This window comes from Nannobrachium achirus (genome assembly GCF_963921795.1).
Source record: "Nannobrachium achirus genome assembly, chromosome: 10".
Lineage (NCBI taxonomy): Eukaryota > Metazoa > Chordata > Actinopteri > Myctophiformes > Myctophidae > Nannobrachium > Nannobrachium achirus.
Window position 1 is genome coordinate 52,238,730 of NC_137819.1, and position 18,729 is coordinate 52,257,458.

The 18,729-nt window shown below is 43.6% G+C and overlaps 1 protein-coding gene across 1 annotated transcript; it reads left to right on the plus strand.

Moving 5' to 3' along the window:
* The first annotated feature begins 555 nt into the window (after positions 1–555).
* On the plus strand, positions 556–17,905 carry nsun2 (NOP2/Sun RNA methyltransferase 2). The gene is made up of 19 exons (XM_080734425.1): positions 556–785; positions 1,285–1,442; positions 3,303–3,407; positions 3,796–3,901; positions 7,730–7,801; positions 7,933–8,017; positions 8,963–9,158; positions 10,497–10,571; positions 11,053–11,183; positions 11,310–11,383; positions 11,917–12,047; positions 12,530–12,626; positions 12,936–13,135; positions 13,235–13,327; positions 13,424–13,559; positions 15,002–15,082; positions 15,917–16,055; positions 16,516–16,555; positions 17,150–17,905. The coding sequence occupies exons 1-19, from the start codon at positions 714–716 to the stop codon at positions 17,463–17,465; spliced, it is 2,307 nt and encodes a 768-aa protein (XP_080590551.1). The 5' UTR covers positions 556–713; the 3' UTR covers positions 17,466–17,905.
* The last annotated feature ends 824 nt before the right edge of the window (positions 17,906–18,729 follow it).

An 18,729-nucleotide genomic window follows, 5' to 3' on the forward strand; every position in this document is an offset into this window, starting at 1 on the left:
TCCTTCTAGCTTGATAACAAGGTAAATGGGAAATAATCTCTCCTTAACTGTATTGTTTTAATTATTGTTTTTAGACAACAAGAAATGAAACAAACATTTATTTGTTCTTATTTCCACATAACAACTCAAAGGTATATTAATGACATAGTTCAATGAAAATGGGTGGTTCTCCCCTTAGGTTAACCACCTGGGGTCTGGGCTCTGGGGACCTCCATAAATAATTTGGGGACCCGACCCCGGACCCGACCCACAGGTTGAGAACCACTGTATTTAGAAAACTGATTGTCTCTGGTGAGTGTTGTGTGTGTAACTTTCATCTCTGCTGTCAGCAGAAGTTAGATGGTGTTTTGATTTACGCGTTAAAATTTTGAGTAATGAGTACTTTGACACCACTGATTATTTATTTATTTATTATTATTACCCTTATTATTATTATTATTATCTTTTTTTTCAGGCAGATTTGCGGGCTGCCAAAAAGGGGTCCTGGCTCACATGCTTGCGCAGACTGGATGCGCATTACATGTAGCACGTTGTATTGAAAATATACATCTGAAGAAGACGCTCTTCCAGTCTTCCTCCACAAACACACACTCTCAGACATAACACACACTGACACATTACACACACACACTCCACCAACTTTATCAGCGGCCACGGTGCGACAAGCGTTGCTTAGATTCCAGCGGTGGGCGCCGGTGGTCTGCACTACTAAGATGGGGAAAAGAAGCAGGCAGAGACAGAAGAACCAGAACCAGCCTGGTCGCAAAGACAACAGAGACAACGCTGTAAGTTCAACTACTACTACTACTACTACTACCTACCCTATGGGCAGTCCCCTTAACAAGCTTAGTTTTGGATCAAGATCATTGATCAGTGATAATAATTGATTAATATGACAGTCTTGTCTTGTTGTCGAGGACAACAATAGCTTAGCTTTGTGGGTTACGTCAGTACTTCAGTGGTTTCTGAGAGTGTACAAAATGCACTGTCAGAGTTGATAACAGTGCATTTTGACACCACATCAAAGACAATCCTGCATCTCCATCGATTTGCAGCGTTTACACAGTTGTAGTTTATTCAATCACTTCCTCAACCACATTACATTCTTAGATACGGATCCATTTGGCTCCATTTGTACACTATTTATAACTGTCTTTGAGTTAAGTCAAAGTTTACTGTGTACACTGTACAGCTAGTTGATCATCATCCCTATCACCATCAGTCGTCGTTTATTTATTTTCTAAATAATTTGTGGCCTTCTCCTCTATTGTGTGTTCCATCCAGGGCTGGGGAGCAGGCTACGCTGACATCGTCAAAGAGAACAAGCTGTTTGAGGGCTACTACAAGGAGCTGGGTCTGGTCCCCGAGGGAGAGTTTGAGCAGTTCATGGAGGCCATGAGGGAACCTCTGCCAGCCACCATCCGCATCACTGGATACAAGAGGTGATAACCACTCCCTGCTGCCTGAGTCTTTCTGTTTACAGGTGGCGGTTGCCAAGCCCAATACCAGAATGCTCATCCGCCCCAAAACACAGGCACCTCAGGCGTCTATCCGGCAGAACAGTCTCTGCCTGCTATTCCTTAGTCTTGCGTGGTCAGACTGTTGACTCCCACAATTTGTAAATGCTCCCATCATACAGTCTGGGAGACGGAGGTTCTAATCATGAGTATGCGATAAAGCTTGGTGCAGTAGCGATAACACGTCCTATTGAAAACGTTATGTCTTTCAATATATTTTGGGGCGTTATTTCGTCTTTCTCTGGTGTTGTTGGTGTTACTTCCATGATGTTTTCAAATAATTTCTTAAACTACACGCATAACAAGAATATGCCGCTCGAATGACTCTGTCTGTGCTAGTGTGCTTCTATTATATTTCCAATGGGACTACAGTTCCGTGCAGCAGTGACTACTGCCGTTACTCTGCATTCGGAAGATGTAATTCCAGACTCTCTATAGCATTTGGAGATTGTGGAATAAACTTAACCTAACCTTAAACCTAAACTTATTTCTAACCTTAGTATCTTCAGTAAAACAAATGCAAGAATACAAGAACCTCCCCACCGAGTGGTCGGTGACTCGGCGTGAGGTCAACGGAAAGAAATGAGGGCAAGCGTGTTTTGGGACAAGTGCACTGATGGGGAAGTTCTGGGAAGATAAAATACGTTTTTTGGCCTATAGCTGATGCTGATACTAATGTGTTTTGTGGTGTTATTCATTACTTTGTTTGTGCCAGAGAAACGAATAAACTAGAAATGACTCGGTCCTTTTATACCGGCTTGCGCCTTGACGACTAGCCAGAGATTTTCTTTGGTTAAAAGGTGAAACATTATTTTTTTTCTGATAATATTAATTATTGCAAAAAAATGTGCTATAATTGGTATCATGACTTAATTAGCCAGTAGCTATGCCCCTCCCAAAAAGCTTTTGTCCAATGCTAGCTTAGAATAACTTCCTGTTTGCCTTGGCAACAGCCTTGGCAAGCTGCCGGTTGCTAAGCTAGCATTGGACAAACACTTTTAGGGGAGGGGCATAGCTACTGGCTAATTGGGAAAATAACCTTTTTTATACTCTAAATCAGTGGTTCTCAACCTTTTTACACCAAGTACCACCTCAGAAAATGTCTCTCCAAGTACCACCATAAAAACGATAATGAAGTTAAAATACAGGTGTGTAGACCTACCCGATCCTATTCAGCTATGTACAGTTAACACAGGAGGCAAATGTATTCCTTTTTTTAAATATATTTTTATTCTTAAGCCAATAATTTGATGACCAGGTCATCAGCCAGATTTGTTTTAGCACTTCCTGTGCAAACTGCGCTAGCCTAGTCACTTAGCCTACTGCAGTTGCAACAGCCCTGCTGGAGAGATTCTGTCAGTGTCTAATCAGCTGAAGCAACTGATGGTATTTCTAATGTGATACATTTTTGGGTGACCCCTCTCCGTACCACCAGAGGGGGTTTCAAGTACCACAAGTGGTACATGTACCACAGGTTGAGAACCACTGCTCTAAATGATATGAGGGGGAAAAACCTTTCAGACCGAATTCAGAAGTACAAATTCAGTCAATATTGATTTATGAAACAACAGATCAGATGCTGCCATCGGTGAATGTAATCTTATTTGCATGTGCGAGTCAACAAGGCAGCTATCAACCAATAAATCAGTGGTTCCCTATATTTAGCCATCTGCAGGGTAAATGTAAATATTATATTTAATTGACAAATCCCTTCGTAAGAGCAGATACGTTTTTTCCAGAATGCAATGCTTCTATAACCATCAACTCTCTACTGCTGTGTTCCAGCCATGCCAAAGAAATCCTCCACACTCTGAAGGAGAAATACTTCAAGGAGATCCAGGAAGTTGAGATCGACGGCCAGAAGATAGAAGCTCCACAGCCTCTGAGCTGGTAATGTCTAACCACTTGAACCATAGCATCCCTATGCTGGGGGTAACATTGGGCAGAAATGTCAGATCTACAAGCTCACTGTGAGCTTTTGAATATGCTGATTAGTAACAGACTGAATTTACTGACTGAAATAGCTAGTACAAGGTGTGTGTGTGTGTGTGTGTGTGTGTGTGTGTGTGTGTGTGTGTGTGTGTGTGTGTGTGTGTGTGTGTGTGTGTGTGTGTGTGTGTGTGTGTGTGTGTGTGTGTGTGTGTGTGTGTGTGTGTGTGTGTGTGTGTGTTACGAAAAGTTATTACATTATCCAGTGTTACAAGCCAGGTTGGCAGTTTCTGGCATCAAAAGCTTTTCAGAAAATTAAGAATTACTGTGTGCGTGCGTGTGTGTGCAGGTATCCAGATGAGCTTGCCTGGCACACCAACATGAGCCGGAAGATCCTCAGGAAGTCTCCCCTGCTGGAGAAGTTCCACCAGTTCCTGGTCAGCGAGACAGAGTCGGTGAGTCACCAGACATGTGAGCCTGTGTTAGCCTCGCAAGCCATTCCGAGTTACGTCATCACCAATGTGCTTCCTTTCTTGGTCTGGTACTCCTCCCATCGAGTCTCTTTATGAGAATTAGGTTCTCGATTTCCAATCAAAAGGCTGCATTTCGAGCGAACCCGCCTCACACCGCTCCTGATTGGTCGAGCGGCTGCTACAGCGCTCGCATTTAGTAAACAAACATGGCGGACCCCATGTCCGATGCGAGTTCACAAATCGCAAATAAAAGCTGCATTAAGCGAAGTTTTATCTGAAATCAAAGGCATCTCATAACTTAAAAACGAACAACAGTTTGCACCTTTGGAATTTCTGTCTGGAAAAGACTTATTTGATGTTCTCCCGACGATGTTTTGATGCGCTGATGACTACTGAATGGACCTGTCAGTCAAAGTGAGTAATGACGTCATTGCGTAATGCATCGTCTATGGAGAACTCCCAGATTCTCCTTTTGGAGAGTCTGGCTGTTGCGAGGCTAAGCCTGTGTTGCACGATGTGACACATTGTGAGCTTGTAGATCTGTGATTTACCGTGTGCGACACCGGCACGCAACTATGTGTAAATGGGGATGTAGTGTCTGAAGAGAGACGTGTTTTCCGGAGCTCTCTCTAGCTCAGTGGTTCTCAAACCTTGTGGGCTTCAGTACCCCCTTTTCCTCATTGCTGAATCCAAGTACTTTAGTCGACGACAACATTTTGATGAGAAAATACTGACTACAAAAATCCAGTTTTATGTCAATATGCTGAAAATAAAAGTAGCATATTGTTTTCTATTCAGTAATAGTTGTGCCTGTCCAAATCTGTACTTAATTTTAAAGCTTTTAATTCAGAGCAGCACATTCACATACATGTCAATGTTTTATCATTAACTCTTTTACCGCTTTGGACGTTCCAGTTCGCCCCAATTTTCAACCCAGCACGTTGCCAATACGGCTCGTTCTTTTTACCTTGTCTGATGACTGTAAGCTGATGTGGGGTCGCGCCGCCGTGTACAGTAAAAACATCTCCCGTAAGGCTGCTCTCAAAAATCCACCGCACGTTAGCAATAATGGAGTCCCAAATCACTTCCTGGCTGTTTTCTGTGGATCTGTTCTAGAAAATGCGTTTCTGCTGCCAGCTCGGCTAAAGTACACATATGAGCGTTGTATTGTAAAAATAATTAGTTTGAAAATATCAATTGCTAATTTTCTATAACATCGCAAAGGTAAGCTGCTTTTTGCTGGCACCAGCCCCAAAAAATAAATAATAACATCTGGCAGTATTTTACTGTTAAACATAACATTAAAATAAATGTTTCCATTTTCTCAAGTACCCCCTGTAGTACCTCTGTGACAAACCCCCATTTGAGAAACACTGCTCTAGCTCATCCTACAGGAAGTGAGTGGTCAATAAAGCAGATGTCAGGTGATATCCCAAATCCTTAAAGCCGTGGTTCCTAACATGGGCTCCAGGGATCCCCACATAGGGGTCCTCGATGAGGTGTGGGCCCTGAGCTAAATGATCGATGGTTAATCCTAACCATTATTACTAGCTGTTTGCATGCCTGTCTTGTACTGTAAAATACAACTAGAGAACAAGCTGTGTTTCACTGTTCGCTCTGTAACTACAGTACATGAACCGTAGTCGAGTTCTAGACCACTATCGAACCAAATCGTCTCTACAGAAAACAATGTAGTTAGATTGGGGTCAAATGTGGGTTCATTCATGGCCTGGGGGTCCTTGAAATGAAAAGGGCTGAGGATCACTGGCGTAAAGAACTGTTGGAAAACCTCAGGCCAATATTGTGTTATCATTCAATGGTTGAATTACAAACTCTTGGGTATTGGGGAAGTTTGTGGTGGAGATAGGTTGACTTATGAGACTACCAGACATGTTATGTTCGGATGAACACAAGAGTACTTACCTGGCAAGTGGAGGGTCACTGGTTCGATTCCCTGCTGGGAAAGATCTTGGGTGAATGTGTAGTTCTCTCCTACCTCGCTCATATAGGTGGGTTGCACTTGAGTAAGCCATAACCCTCTATACGTTGTTGAACGGAGTCCCCCAGCGGTCTATAATATGTCACCCCCTCCCACCTCAAATCTCTTCGCCAAAAAATGGCTGCTTTACAAGCTCACAACACATGACAATGCGACACGTGAGCTTGTAGATCTGCTATTTTGCCCCAGAATAGTTACACTAGGGTTCATGTGGTTACAGCACCAGCCACTTCAGTAGAACTGCTGAATGGAGAAAAAGTAGGAAACTGGTGTTGGTAGTAGTTGGTATCACCCAGGTTTAAATGTCTAAAATTGAATGACAGTGGAGCACAACATTGCAGAGGAAATGCACATGTAGCAAATCCTCCCTGTATAAATGACTGTCAATAGGCAATGTTAGTGGAAGTTAGGGTTGCACGATATTGAAGAAATATTGCAACATTTTGGCTAAACATTACTGTTGTCAAATGAACTGCAGTGCAAATATGGGGTATTCACTCTGTCATAAACAAAATGCTCAAAACATTTGAGGAAGTTGAATGCTGATACTCAACATTTGTGTCTTCTGTGAGGAAGAAGCCCAACAAAGTGAACAAACCCACGGTGAGGCTTTTAGGAGGGCCATTCGGGTCGCAAGATACCTGCAAACAAAAGAGCATGCAACTTGATTTGTAGGCTAGAGATTCTGCACAGCCTTCGAACACTTGAAGGACGCCATCTAGTAAATTGTTACTTCTATTAAAAATACAGTCAAGATTGCACTTTTATTTCTTGTGCTGTAATATTGTGCAGCCCCAGTGAGTTTAAACTATCAACTTTTTTATTTTATTTGAAGCATTTCGGCCGCTTGCACCCGCAACCTTATACGTTCGGTCTTGAGTCTCTTGACCCACACTTCATGACCATAGGTGAGAGTAGGAACGAAGATTGCTCGGTAGACAGAGCTTTGCCTTCCGGCTCAACTCTTTTTTTTTTTTTGTCTTCACCACAGTGCAATTTAGCAACTGCAAAACCGCTCCTGCTGCTCTGATTCTCCGGCTGATCTCCTTTTCCGTCTTCCCCTTTCTCTCATTCGTGAACAAGACCCCAAGATACTTAAACTCCTTCACCTAGAGTAAAGCCTCATTCCCCACTTGAACTGCACAATCGGTTTCCTGCTGAGAACCATGGCCTCAGATTTAGAGATGCTAATCCTCATTCCGGCCGCCGCACACTCTACTGCAAACCGGTTCGGTTTGCAGTAATCTTGCTGTTGACTGCTCTAAATATACTATATCTGAAAAGGTTAGAGCCCACTGGAAAAATGTTAGTGTAGGAGGAGGTTCCACCGCGTAGCAACCATCTGTTAATCCAGCAAAGAAGATGCGCTTGCGTATATTGTTTAGATGCAACTGTGAGACGTCATCTAATAAAAATAAAGAAGGAGAAGATGTGATATTGACTCTAATAATTGTTAAAAGTTTTGAGGCAACCATATTCCAAAATGAAGACACATATGGGCATTCCCAAACCATATAAAGGAAGGTACCAATACTATTTGAAGTGCAGAAAGTGCAGTTGGGATTATTCAAGATCCTCATAGCACATAATCTGCGGGGAGTTAAATAGGTTTGATGTACAAAATTTAAATGAATATGTTGATGGTCTGGATTTCTAGAAGATAACCTAATGTAGTCCCAACACAAATCAGCGTCCAAATTTGGTACATCGCTCCTCCATAACTAGAGTCTAAAAAAAAAGCATAAAGGGTGGAAGCCCCAGTGAGAGTTGAAGTAAGCAAATAATTTACTTGTCTGTCTTCCTCCTTCCAGGGTAACATCAGTCGACAGGAAGCTGTCAGCATGATCCCTCCACTGCTGCTGAAGATCGAGCCTCACCATAAGGTCAATAACAAAACAACACACAATCTGATATTCTATATTCCTTGAGGAAAGATCCTATCCTAGTAGTCCAGAGTTCAAAAAAGGTTGAGAACCACTGTTGTAACTGACACTAATAGTGTGTTGTGCTGTAGATTCTGGACCTGTGCGCTGCTCCAGGCTCCAAGACGGCCCAGCTGATCGAGATGCTGCATTCTGACATGGAAGTGCCGTTTCCAGGTGAGGAACGCAAACAAATGAGACTTGAAGTTTAATATCACATCACACAAGTTTACAGGCATAAAATAAGTGGTTGCAATGGTTTATTCCGTTCAAGCTCCCAGCTATTTTCACTTGTAAAATAGAATATTGAGTGAAACTAAGGGAGGGGGGGGGGGGGGGGAGTCATAATGGAACACAATATCAAATGCACATAAGGTGCTTGCTCAAAAAACAAATGAAAATGAGGCAGGATATCACAGTCTCTTGTGAACCTAAGACATCACATACAGTAGCAGCAGATATCAAACGTATAAAATGTGTTAATAAAACAAAACCATAGGCACAACACAGAGGACTAGGATAAAACAACAAGCTGGTTATGTAGCTGATGTTGCATCCACTTAACAATCATCTCTGTACCCTCAATCCTCTCATGGACAGACGCCCATCTGTTTATGGTTTTGTTTGTTGACTCTTCTTTAGGGATGGCACGATAAGCGATATTATCCTGTATCGTGATAAAAACAGTCACGATAATCTTATCGTGAGTGATATCGTGATATCGTCCTCCGTCATGTACTGGGATCAATTCACCTTTTATTTGCTGAGCTGCATATCCGCTACCACTTAAACCCTCTATGATGGTAAAAGGCACTTATAATATGCAAACTTGATAGTCTTTTTTTTCCACTCTCCATCAAATGTCTTTGCCAAAAAATAGCCGATCGTTGTGACGCGCTGTGAGCTTGTAGATCGGCTATTTTTTGGCAAATGTTCCGCCCTAGCATAATGGGTTTTGATTGTCGTGATAATATCGTAAATCGTGATTTCTTTGGTCACAATAATCGTGATATGAAATGTTCATATCGTCCCATCCCTACTCTGTACCCGCTTCCTCTCATAGACAGACGACCCATCTGTTTATGGTTTTGTTTGTTTACTCTTCTCCCCCCCCTGCTCCAGAGGGCTTTGTGATCGCCAACGACGTGGACAACAAGCGCTGCTACCTGCTGGTGCACCAGGCCAAGCGTCTAAACAGCCCGTGCATCATGGTGATCAACCACGACGCGTCCTGCATCCCCACACTGCAGGTCACAGACGCCAACGGCGAGAAGGACGTGCTCTTCTACGACCGCATCCTGTGCGACGTGCCCTGCAGGTCAGCAGAGGCTTCGTAACCGTCTTGTTCATCATGCTGGCTCATGGTGGACATTTTCGTCAATTCTATTTTTGCTACGGACATAGACAAACACCTAAAGAGCTAAATACATAAACGTACAAACTAGGGCATTCACGAATAGTGATTTTTAGTATTCGAATTATTCGACCTCAAAGTATTCGAATAGTCGAATATTCAACAGGACTGGCCAAACTGTCAAATATTAAGTAAGCAAGAGGTGAACATTGTGAAAATAGCCGATCTACAGTACATGCTCACAACGCCTCGCGTTGCGAGGCCTTGTGAGCATGTAGATCTGCTATTTTCACAATATTTATCTGCGGAACCGAGTCACATTAAATGTAATACCTACAGTTCCAAGTGCTTGTCAGGGTTCTTATGACTTCATATCTAGCCAAGCTTTATAAACCATGAAGACATTTTTTTTTTAAATAACCGAATATTCGACTTCAGTGAACAATGTCGAATAGTGACTTTGATATTCGAATATTCGACGATTCATTGACGGTTCATGTGTTTAAATATCTGAAAACACAAATTGACATGAATCCAAAATACACTGATGATTGTGCTGTCAAATGATGAAACTATATGGAAAGCCCAGTGCTCCTGCCAAAGACAACACGGGAGGAGAGAGGGAGAATGGTGAGACAGAGTCAGGGAGGAGAGATAACGATCAGTTAGTTAACTAAAAGCCCCAAATTCAGACAGACAGCTTGTACTTTCACTCTCACCCTCCATGGACCTCTGGTGGTTTGGTGCAGTGCTTCCAATCCTTTTATCCTAGGAGGATCCTTCTTTTCTTACATCTGACAAACGCTGAGATCCCCTGTGTGCAGTGCACCCACACGTACTTGTTTAACAACTTAAGCCCAATAAACTTGGAAGTGAAATAGCTGATCTACAAGTTCACCACATGTCAGGATGCAACACATCGTTAGCTTGTAGATCTGCATATACAATGGAATCCAATCCACTTTATTTAGCACATTTACAACCAAGGTTTACCAAGTGCTGCACAGAAGAATCAAAAGCTAAATACCCGGTAAAGTAAGAAACAAAATAAACAACAAAAGTAGACACATCACTAAAAAATACAGGAAGACAATGACCACAGAAACTCAAGCGGAATTAAAAGACAGGATTTAAAGGCCAGAAGTCTCAATGGTGGGTTAAAAATGGTCAGGGAAATTAAATGTGATTTTTGTGCAACATGATTTAAAATGTGTGACTACCTCAAAACAGACGAGGCCTTCCTTACTCAGGCCAGTGCTGGTTCTGTGCTTGACTGGTGCTGTCTGCTCTGTGCTCCCACAGTGGAGATGGGACCATGAGGAAAAACATTGATGTATGGAAGAAGTGGACCACCAGTAACAGCCTGCACCTCCACGGGTTGGTAGACCATGCACCTGTCTGTGTGTGTGTGTGTGTGCATGCATGAATATAGTTGTTGGTAAGAAACCGTGTAAACCAACCTTGTATATTGTTGTCAATTAATGCCCTATGTTGTTCAAGAGTGTAGTACAAATGTAGATCGAAGAAAGCATATTTAGCCAATGAAAAGTATTAACAGGAGCTTGTGACTAAATAATAGCAACATCGGATCCATTGGATTACAGGTTCTGTCTTTCAATTTCCTGAAAAGTAACAGGTTGGATTTACCAGGTTTCCACCCGACAGCTCCTATAATACTTGTGTGCACCCATGAGAATCTTACTACTTAATGTGTGTTTGTGATCGGCCAAACTGGCGCAGCAACGGGGGAATCGTCCGTTTGCTGGCGGTGCCAATTAAAAAAACAACTGGCAGCAACACAAAGTACACTTAAAAATCGTTCATCTTTTAACGAGTGTCTTGTGTGTGCGTTCTGCAGGCTGCAGCTGCGTATCGCGGTGCGCGGCGTGGAACAGCTGGCCGTGGGAGGGCGGATGGTTTACTCCACCTGTTCGCTGAACCCCATCGAGGACGAGGCCGTTATAGCGGCACTTCTGGAGAAGAGCGAAGGTAACGTACATAACTGCTATACCTGCATTCTATCCACATGAAACCAAGAACACATTATCTGTTAAATGAAAACCGTCTCACCTATAATCACCCACTTTTATTTTTATTTTCTGTACCCCCACCCAGGAACCCTGGAGCTGGCAGACGCCTCCGCCGATCTCCCAGGGCTGAAATGGATGCCGGGGGTCACTTCCTGGAAGGTTGGCACTAAAATAGCATGTTTAGACGGCACTAAAATAGTATGCTTAGACTGCTTGTCCCATTGTGTATGCAGTTTAGAACAGTGGTTCTCAACCTTTTCAGGCCGCGACCCCCAAAATAATACTTTAATGGGGAGTCTTGGGGACCCACCCCCACCCTGACGAGCACTAAGAGGTGAAGCATTGCATTTTGTATAACAGGGTTCTATTGTGAAAATAGCCGATCTACATGCTCACAACGCCTATTTTCACAATTTCAGCCTCTAATTTGGCCAATGTCGGCTAATTTGTCATTTTAGAGGTATTAAAAAGTCCTTCAATTGTCACTTTAGAAATGTGCAGATACCCTCTCTACACTCAAACCTTATGTTGGTTTATTTAGTCTTGAGTGAGATAACGGTGATGCACATTAAGTTAATCATCTGGGGACCCACAGGTTGAGAACCACTGGTTTAGAATACCTGCCATTCAGAGGCCTTGCAGCTGCTAAGTTAAGTTATTTATTTTATATATCCTTTATCCCTAACCCTCAGCTGATGACCAAGGAGGGCCAGTGGTACTCGGACTGGTCCGAGGTTCCCACCCACCGCCACACGCAGATCCGTCCAACCATGTTTCCTCCCAAAGACGCAGAGAAACTAGCCGGCATGCATCTGGAGAGATGGTACGCCTGAAAATACACATGTGTGTTAACATAAGCACGCACGCACGCACGCACACACACCCCTGGACCCTGCAGGCTTTGGACCGATGCCCAGTCCGACAGCATGTTACCTTTTGTCTTAATTTAACTCTGGGTGCACCTGTGCACACAAACCCTATCTGCAGGGCTAGAAATAGACCTGGACACAGGCATCCAAACACCTGTGACACAATGAGCCTAGTTTAAAGGAAGGATGATGTCATTTCACACTGCAATCTCTGCTTTAGTTGGTAACCAACCGATGTGCTCTAGGTGCAATGTTCATTGTTGGCCTGCAGAGGGAGCTGTGGCCTCACGGTTTTCAATGTCACATTTTGTTGTTTATGTTCACACACAGTAGGGGTCACCATAAAACCCAGTCTGTTTGTTTTTTTTATGTGTGTTTATGTGTGTCTTGTCTGTGTGCATGCATGTGTATAATTATATATGTTCTATTCCATTAGTATGAGGATTCTGCCTCATCACCAGAACACTGGAGGCTTCTTCGTAGCCGTGCTGGTGAAGAAGGCCCCCATGCCTTGGAACAAAAGATTTCCTAAGGTAACGCACATACACACACCTCCTACAGTACACACCTGTGGAATATTGCTGTTGATGAGCCCCTAGGCGCCTCCTGTCTCAGCCTGTCTGGAGAGAGAAATGGAGCACAACTCCCTCGTGGGAACATGACTATTGATCCAACAGCACCAAGTATCGCTCACCTGTTCAGATTTAGTAACCACAGCTGGGACCACTGATCTCATCTCTCTTCCCCCCCCCCCCCTTGTTTCGTTCATCTCTCTTTCTCACCTCTGCTCTCTCTCTCTGTCCATTACTTTCTCTCTCCCTCTCTCTCTCTCCCGTCTCCAGCTGAGGAAGCAGCCCCCCTCAGCGGCCCAGACGGGGGACTCCCCTGCGGGCAGCACTCCCACAGATGCCTCCCCCTCTGAGGCTCCTCCCGAGGAGGTGGAAGGTGGGGTGGAGGAGGAGGCGGAGGAGAAAGGAGGAGAGGAGGAGGCCACCCTCAAAGGAGATCAGGCCCAGGAGACTAAGAGAGATGGAGCGTGTGGGTGAGTCGAGTTGGACGTCAGGCTAAATGGAGTTAAAAGTGTGTGTGCGTGTGCGTGTGCGCGTGCGCGCGTCTTACCTCTGCATTCTTTGTGTTCCAGGCCTCCTCCACAAAAGAAGATGAAGATCTTTGGTTTCAAAGAAGACCCCTTTGTGTTTCTGACTGAAGAAGATCCGGTCTTTACAACGATTCAGTAAGTGTTTTAGAAAGAGGAAAAAAAACTTTTAGTTTTTAGGCAGCATTGAGGCCGTGGTTAATCGTTGTTTGTGTGTGTGTTTGTCTTTGCTAGGTCATTCTATGACCTCTCTCCAGACTTCCCCAAACAATGCGTTCTGACCAGAACCCACGAGGGCAAAAAGAGAAACCTGTACATGGTCTCAAAGGAGCTCCGCAACGTCTTGCTCAACAACAGCGAACGCATGAAGGTAAGTATTTGTCTGCGGCTGGTGAGGTGTGTGTGTGCGTGCGTGCATTCTTAAGGGTGCTTTGCGTCATTAAGGAGAAACAGATGGGACTGCCTTGCATCACAAATCCCACCGGTCGACCCCCACAGCACCTGCGCAGGTGTGAATGTTTAATGTATCCTGTCTTTTTGAGCACCGCACAGTCTACTCTCTAATGTTTTGATTGTCTTTATGTGCATACTGTAGCTACTTAACACATAATTACACACTGGATATGGTATTTCAAACACAGCTTGATGCTAGATTAGGTGTTACAATACAAAAAAAATATTAATACAGTTTGGGGGAAAAAGCCGCAAGCATCATAGCTGAGCTGAAATTATATTATTAGTACCACAAATGTAATATTTGAATGTGACCATTTTATATCTATAGCATACAACAGTGCTTCCCACCCTTCATGCTTCATGTTGACCCTAGTCCAGTTTATCCTATTGCCAACATTCGGTCACACATTTTTACTTGCACACACAATCTCTCAAATTCAAATGGGTTTAATGCCTGCCATAAACTGTGCGGAGGGCATTCATGCTCCGCACTAGCCTGGCTTGGCCAGACTATATACTAATGCAGCTAACTAACTGCAGTATAGCATCCCCACCTTGTTTTAACATGGGTGGATTGTTTAGCTGTGCTAGGCTAGCTCCACACAGGATAAACCATACTGATATTTGTGATTTGTCACCACATGGCCTCTCCCCTATTGCCACATGAACCCTAACTGGGCATGTCATAATAGTAAAACATGCAGTGAACATTCTGTTCACTGTGTTTAAAGGCTGCAGCATACTTTTTTGGCTTTGGCTGAACCAAACGAGGTTATTGGAGGACAAAACTATTTTATACTCGCTACGGCTCAGCTCTGCCTTAGACCCTGCCCACCCTGTAGTCTGCCTAGTGCTCGAGCCACTGAACACATTGTGTACAGTGCAGTGAGGATGGTGGTTTTACCACCTGGACCTCCCTTGTTCATTTCCGTCAACCTCCGATGTGCTTTGACATAATTCTTCTGAGTTTCTGGCGACAGACGGCGTAGACAAAGTGTCTGCTATCTCTCTCTCTCCATTAATTGCCATCTGGTTGTGTTTGTAGTCACTCAGAAAGGGATAGTCCTCTGCCAACCATTCTTCAGAACTGTCCACGGTACGTTGCTGACAGGTTTTGGAAATTAAACCATATAAATAACGAGCGCTGGTAGGAACTCTTGGAGGAGCACGAACTGCTGAACCGAATGTTGGCAAGGCACCGCCAAAGTTCTTATCAACATTTTATTGACCTACTGAGGCAAAAAAAACTTCTTGTTCGATTAGTGTATGCTGCTGGCTAAGCCACAAGACACAGTTCTTTGAAAAAAAAATCTAATCTTGAAAATGTTAATTGAAAATGTTTTGTGTGTTTCTAAGGTGATCAATACAGGAGTGAAGGTGTTGTCTCGTAATAGTGATGGAGAGGAGTTTGGCTGTGCCTTCAGATTGGCTCAGGAGGTAAACGCACACACTTGCGCACACACACACACACACACACACACACACACATTTAGGACAGTCCCTATTTGACCTTTCTATTTGATTGTTATCCACACTGTTAGCTAAGCTTAGTACGAGAACTCATAACACTGTCTATGATGATGCGGCAACTGACTGTATTGTTCTAATGCAGGGGTTCTCAAACTTCTTTCTAGCACGACCTTTTCTGGCGATCCCATCAAAGCCGGTCGGTAACGTTAAAGCGCGTCGCGATCGAAATTTAACACCGCAAGGGTACAGATGGACTAGTTCCATCTGTACCCTTGCGGTCCATGAATTCGTACCACCCGCTGATATTAAGCATAATCCTAGGAAATCGTTTATGAACAGTTAAAATCAGTTTGTGTCTAAGCCTCTGCTGTGAATGTTCCTCGCGTCACCATGAAGTCTTTCCTCAGAGGAGGAAAACTGTTCTGCTTTGCTACTTGTTGGGGGCGGAGCTGTGTGTGTGTATGTGCGTGCGCGTGTGTTCGACGGAGAGGAGCGTCACTCCCTTCGCTTTGCGCTGGTCGCAACAACCTCACTTTATTTTTAGCGTTTCTTGATTATATATTCATAATTTATTTGGTCTCCAATGTGCGACCTCAAAGGCACCTCCCCGTGACCCCACTTTGGGTCGGGACCCATGGTTTGAGAACCGCTGTTCTAACGTATGTGACCATAAACACCTTGAACCCTGATGTACTATACTCACTTAGACACTTGTCACTGTTGTCATCCTGTCCTTTGTCTCTCTCCAGGGACTCTACACTGTGTCCCTGTACATTCACCCTGTCCTCTGTGTCCCTGCAGGGCATCTACACGCTGTACCCATACATCCGCTCCAGGCTGATCACGGTGTCAGTGGAGGACATCAAAGTTCTGCTGACCCAGGAGAACCCCTTCCTCAGCAAACTGCAGGATGACTCTCATGCTCAGGCCAAGAAAATCGGTACGCCACCATCATTATGAAGTCTATGAAGTCTGAATTATACTTCATTGTATTGCGGTGTGACTTGCCAAAAATACACTAGCTTTATATAACTGTAACAGCAACAGCTTTGTACAACAGATACATTTGTAATGCATGAGACTTCTCAGACAAAATGCCACGCCTATTTTGACCAAATCAGAATTCCAATGACACATGGATTGAATTTGTCTTATTCTTGAAAATACAAAACCATATCTTAAATCGTTGCAAACATGAAAGTAAGAATCATTAGTCATCTTAATCTCTTTAATTTCTTAATGTTTTTTTTTTACATTATTATTGAGCAATGAGCTGTAAGACCTAGCCAGCCAGACAATCAGAGATCCCCGCCAACAATCCATCTCAGGAAATATAATTTCACCCCGAAGCGTGGACTAGTCATTGGTTTGTCTAGTATTCACCAGTTCTGTTTCCACAGGTATGGGCAGCATCGTGTTGAAGTACCAGCCAAACCCAGAGTAAGTATTGTAATTATTATATTGATATTATATTATTATATTAATATCTGATTCTGCACCAGGGGTGTAGTTGTCCCGATTTAAAATGAAGCAAACACGGAACTGAAAGTTGTTCCTGTGATTGGCCGCTAGTTGCGCTGTTCTGGCACCAGAAGCAACATGTTCTCCACAGGATTCCATTCATTTCCCCCAAACTTTTACATTTGATTTTATTTCCTTAATAAACATTGTCACTTTATGGTTCCTGTCGCTAGTTTAAAGCCTCGTTTCAATCACCATGATTTGCGTATTGTTAAAATATGGTCCAATTTAGGGGCTTGTGATCATAGGCTTGTGATGATGTGCTTTATTTTCGGCAAGCTCAAGACCGTGTATCCCTGCGGTTGCACGTGACCGTTGGCAGCCAATAGCATTCCTTTGGTGCCATTAAAACAATGATGGCGGCACCCATACAACGGCCAAAAAAAGCCTCATTTGCGCACCATAGAAACCAATGGCTTTCCACTGTCCATATTTCTTTACAGTCTATGTTCTGCACCAACACTCGGTGTTAATCCTCTGTCCCATGACCTCATCTCTTTGTATGTCTCTCAGTAACCCCTCAGAGCCCCGGTGCCCCATAGAGCTGTGCGGCTGGAGGGGCAAGACGTCCATCCGTGCCTTCGTCCCTCGCAACGAGAGGTTCCACTACCTCCGCATGCTGGGCGTGGAGGTCTTCAGAGACAAGCAGGGACAGGGCCAGGGCCGGAGGGATGGAGGGGAGGAGCAGAAGGATGAGCAGAAGGAAGGAGTAGAGACTATGGATCAAGAGGAGCTGGAACAGCGGGCCGAGTCGGACGCAGAGATCGACAATCAAGACGTGGCTTCCGCAGAACCAAAGGCCAATGGAGGGAACCCAGATGCTAGTTAGTGTTGAGAGGCTTTCAAAGGAACCGCACAAGACGGCTGTAAATGCTGGAGCTGTGTTTACCAGGCTTGGGCAACGCCAAACCATTAAGAGAGCAAGAGAGCGAGAGAAGTGAGGGCTGTTCACCAAGTGAGTCTGTGCTTTTCCACTGCCGTCAAACAGACAGAACACCCTCCTAAAATGAGCACATGGATTCTTCCATGCTGGTTTGGTTTTGGTTTGACCCCAGGAGGCGATATTATAGTTAAGTGGCTTGTTTTATTTTCTACTGATGGTCTTTTATTTTTTTGTTTTTAATTTAAACCGGATTATTAAGCTGTCAAAATCGCCATACAATGTTCTGTTTGTTTCATTCACGGTTGAAGAGGTTTCTATTAGCTGCCATCTCATTTTCTATACCTGTAATCCAGTACGGAAGCTTGATTAAAAAGTGTTGCATTCTTTTAACGGTTTCACTTGTCGGGTCATTTAACTCTTCCAATTGAAAGAGGCATTTCAGTAGGAAGATGACAAGATACTGTAACTATGGTAGGTTATTATCGTAAACTATCAGTAGCCTATGACAAGAAGTATGTAAACAAACCCATACTCTGTAGATCAGTGTTATTGTGAAAACAACATTTATATCAGGTATAACGTTTCATATGAATTACAGTTATGCTACTGTACATTAAAGGAGTAGTTCACCCAAAAGAAAACATATTTATTTTTTCCCACTTTCCAATAATTTGATAACCGGCGGAGTCTGAGACTCCTACTCAAAGAGACTCCTACCGAGTCTATTGACCGATGACCCGGTCATCAAATTATTAATTTGATAGATAGTAATTGATAGAAAATTAGTCATTTTTGGGGTGAACGACTCCCTCCTAAATAAAAATGAGAGTCAAACGTAAACAAGGTGTACAATAATACTGAATGTTTTCCACCGTCCATGAGACTTGAGTAGAGCTGCTGCTCCTTTGAGCAGAAATGAGCCATTTGAGGTGGTTTGGGTAACTGTAAGGATGCCTCCTGGCCTGGACGCCTCCCCAGGGAGGGTTCCAGAGAGGCTACGGGCAGGGTTCCCACGGTCATGAAATTCCTGGAAATATTTTGAAATTAGAAAAATATTTTACAGTACTGGAAAAGTTTTGGAATTGATCAAGGGTCCTGGAAGGTAAAGAAAAAAATGGCTATGCATTGTCTTTGGTTATTGATTTTGTTAATACCTCTGAAATGGCAAATTAAACATTGGCCAAATTGTCAAATATTAGAGGCAGAAATT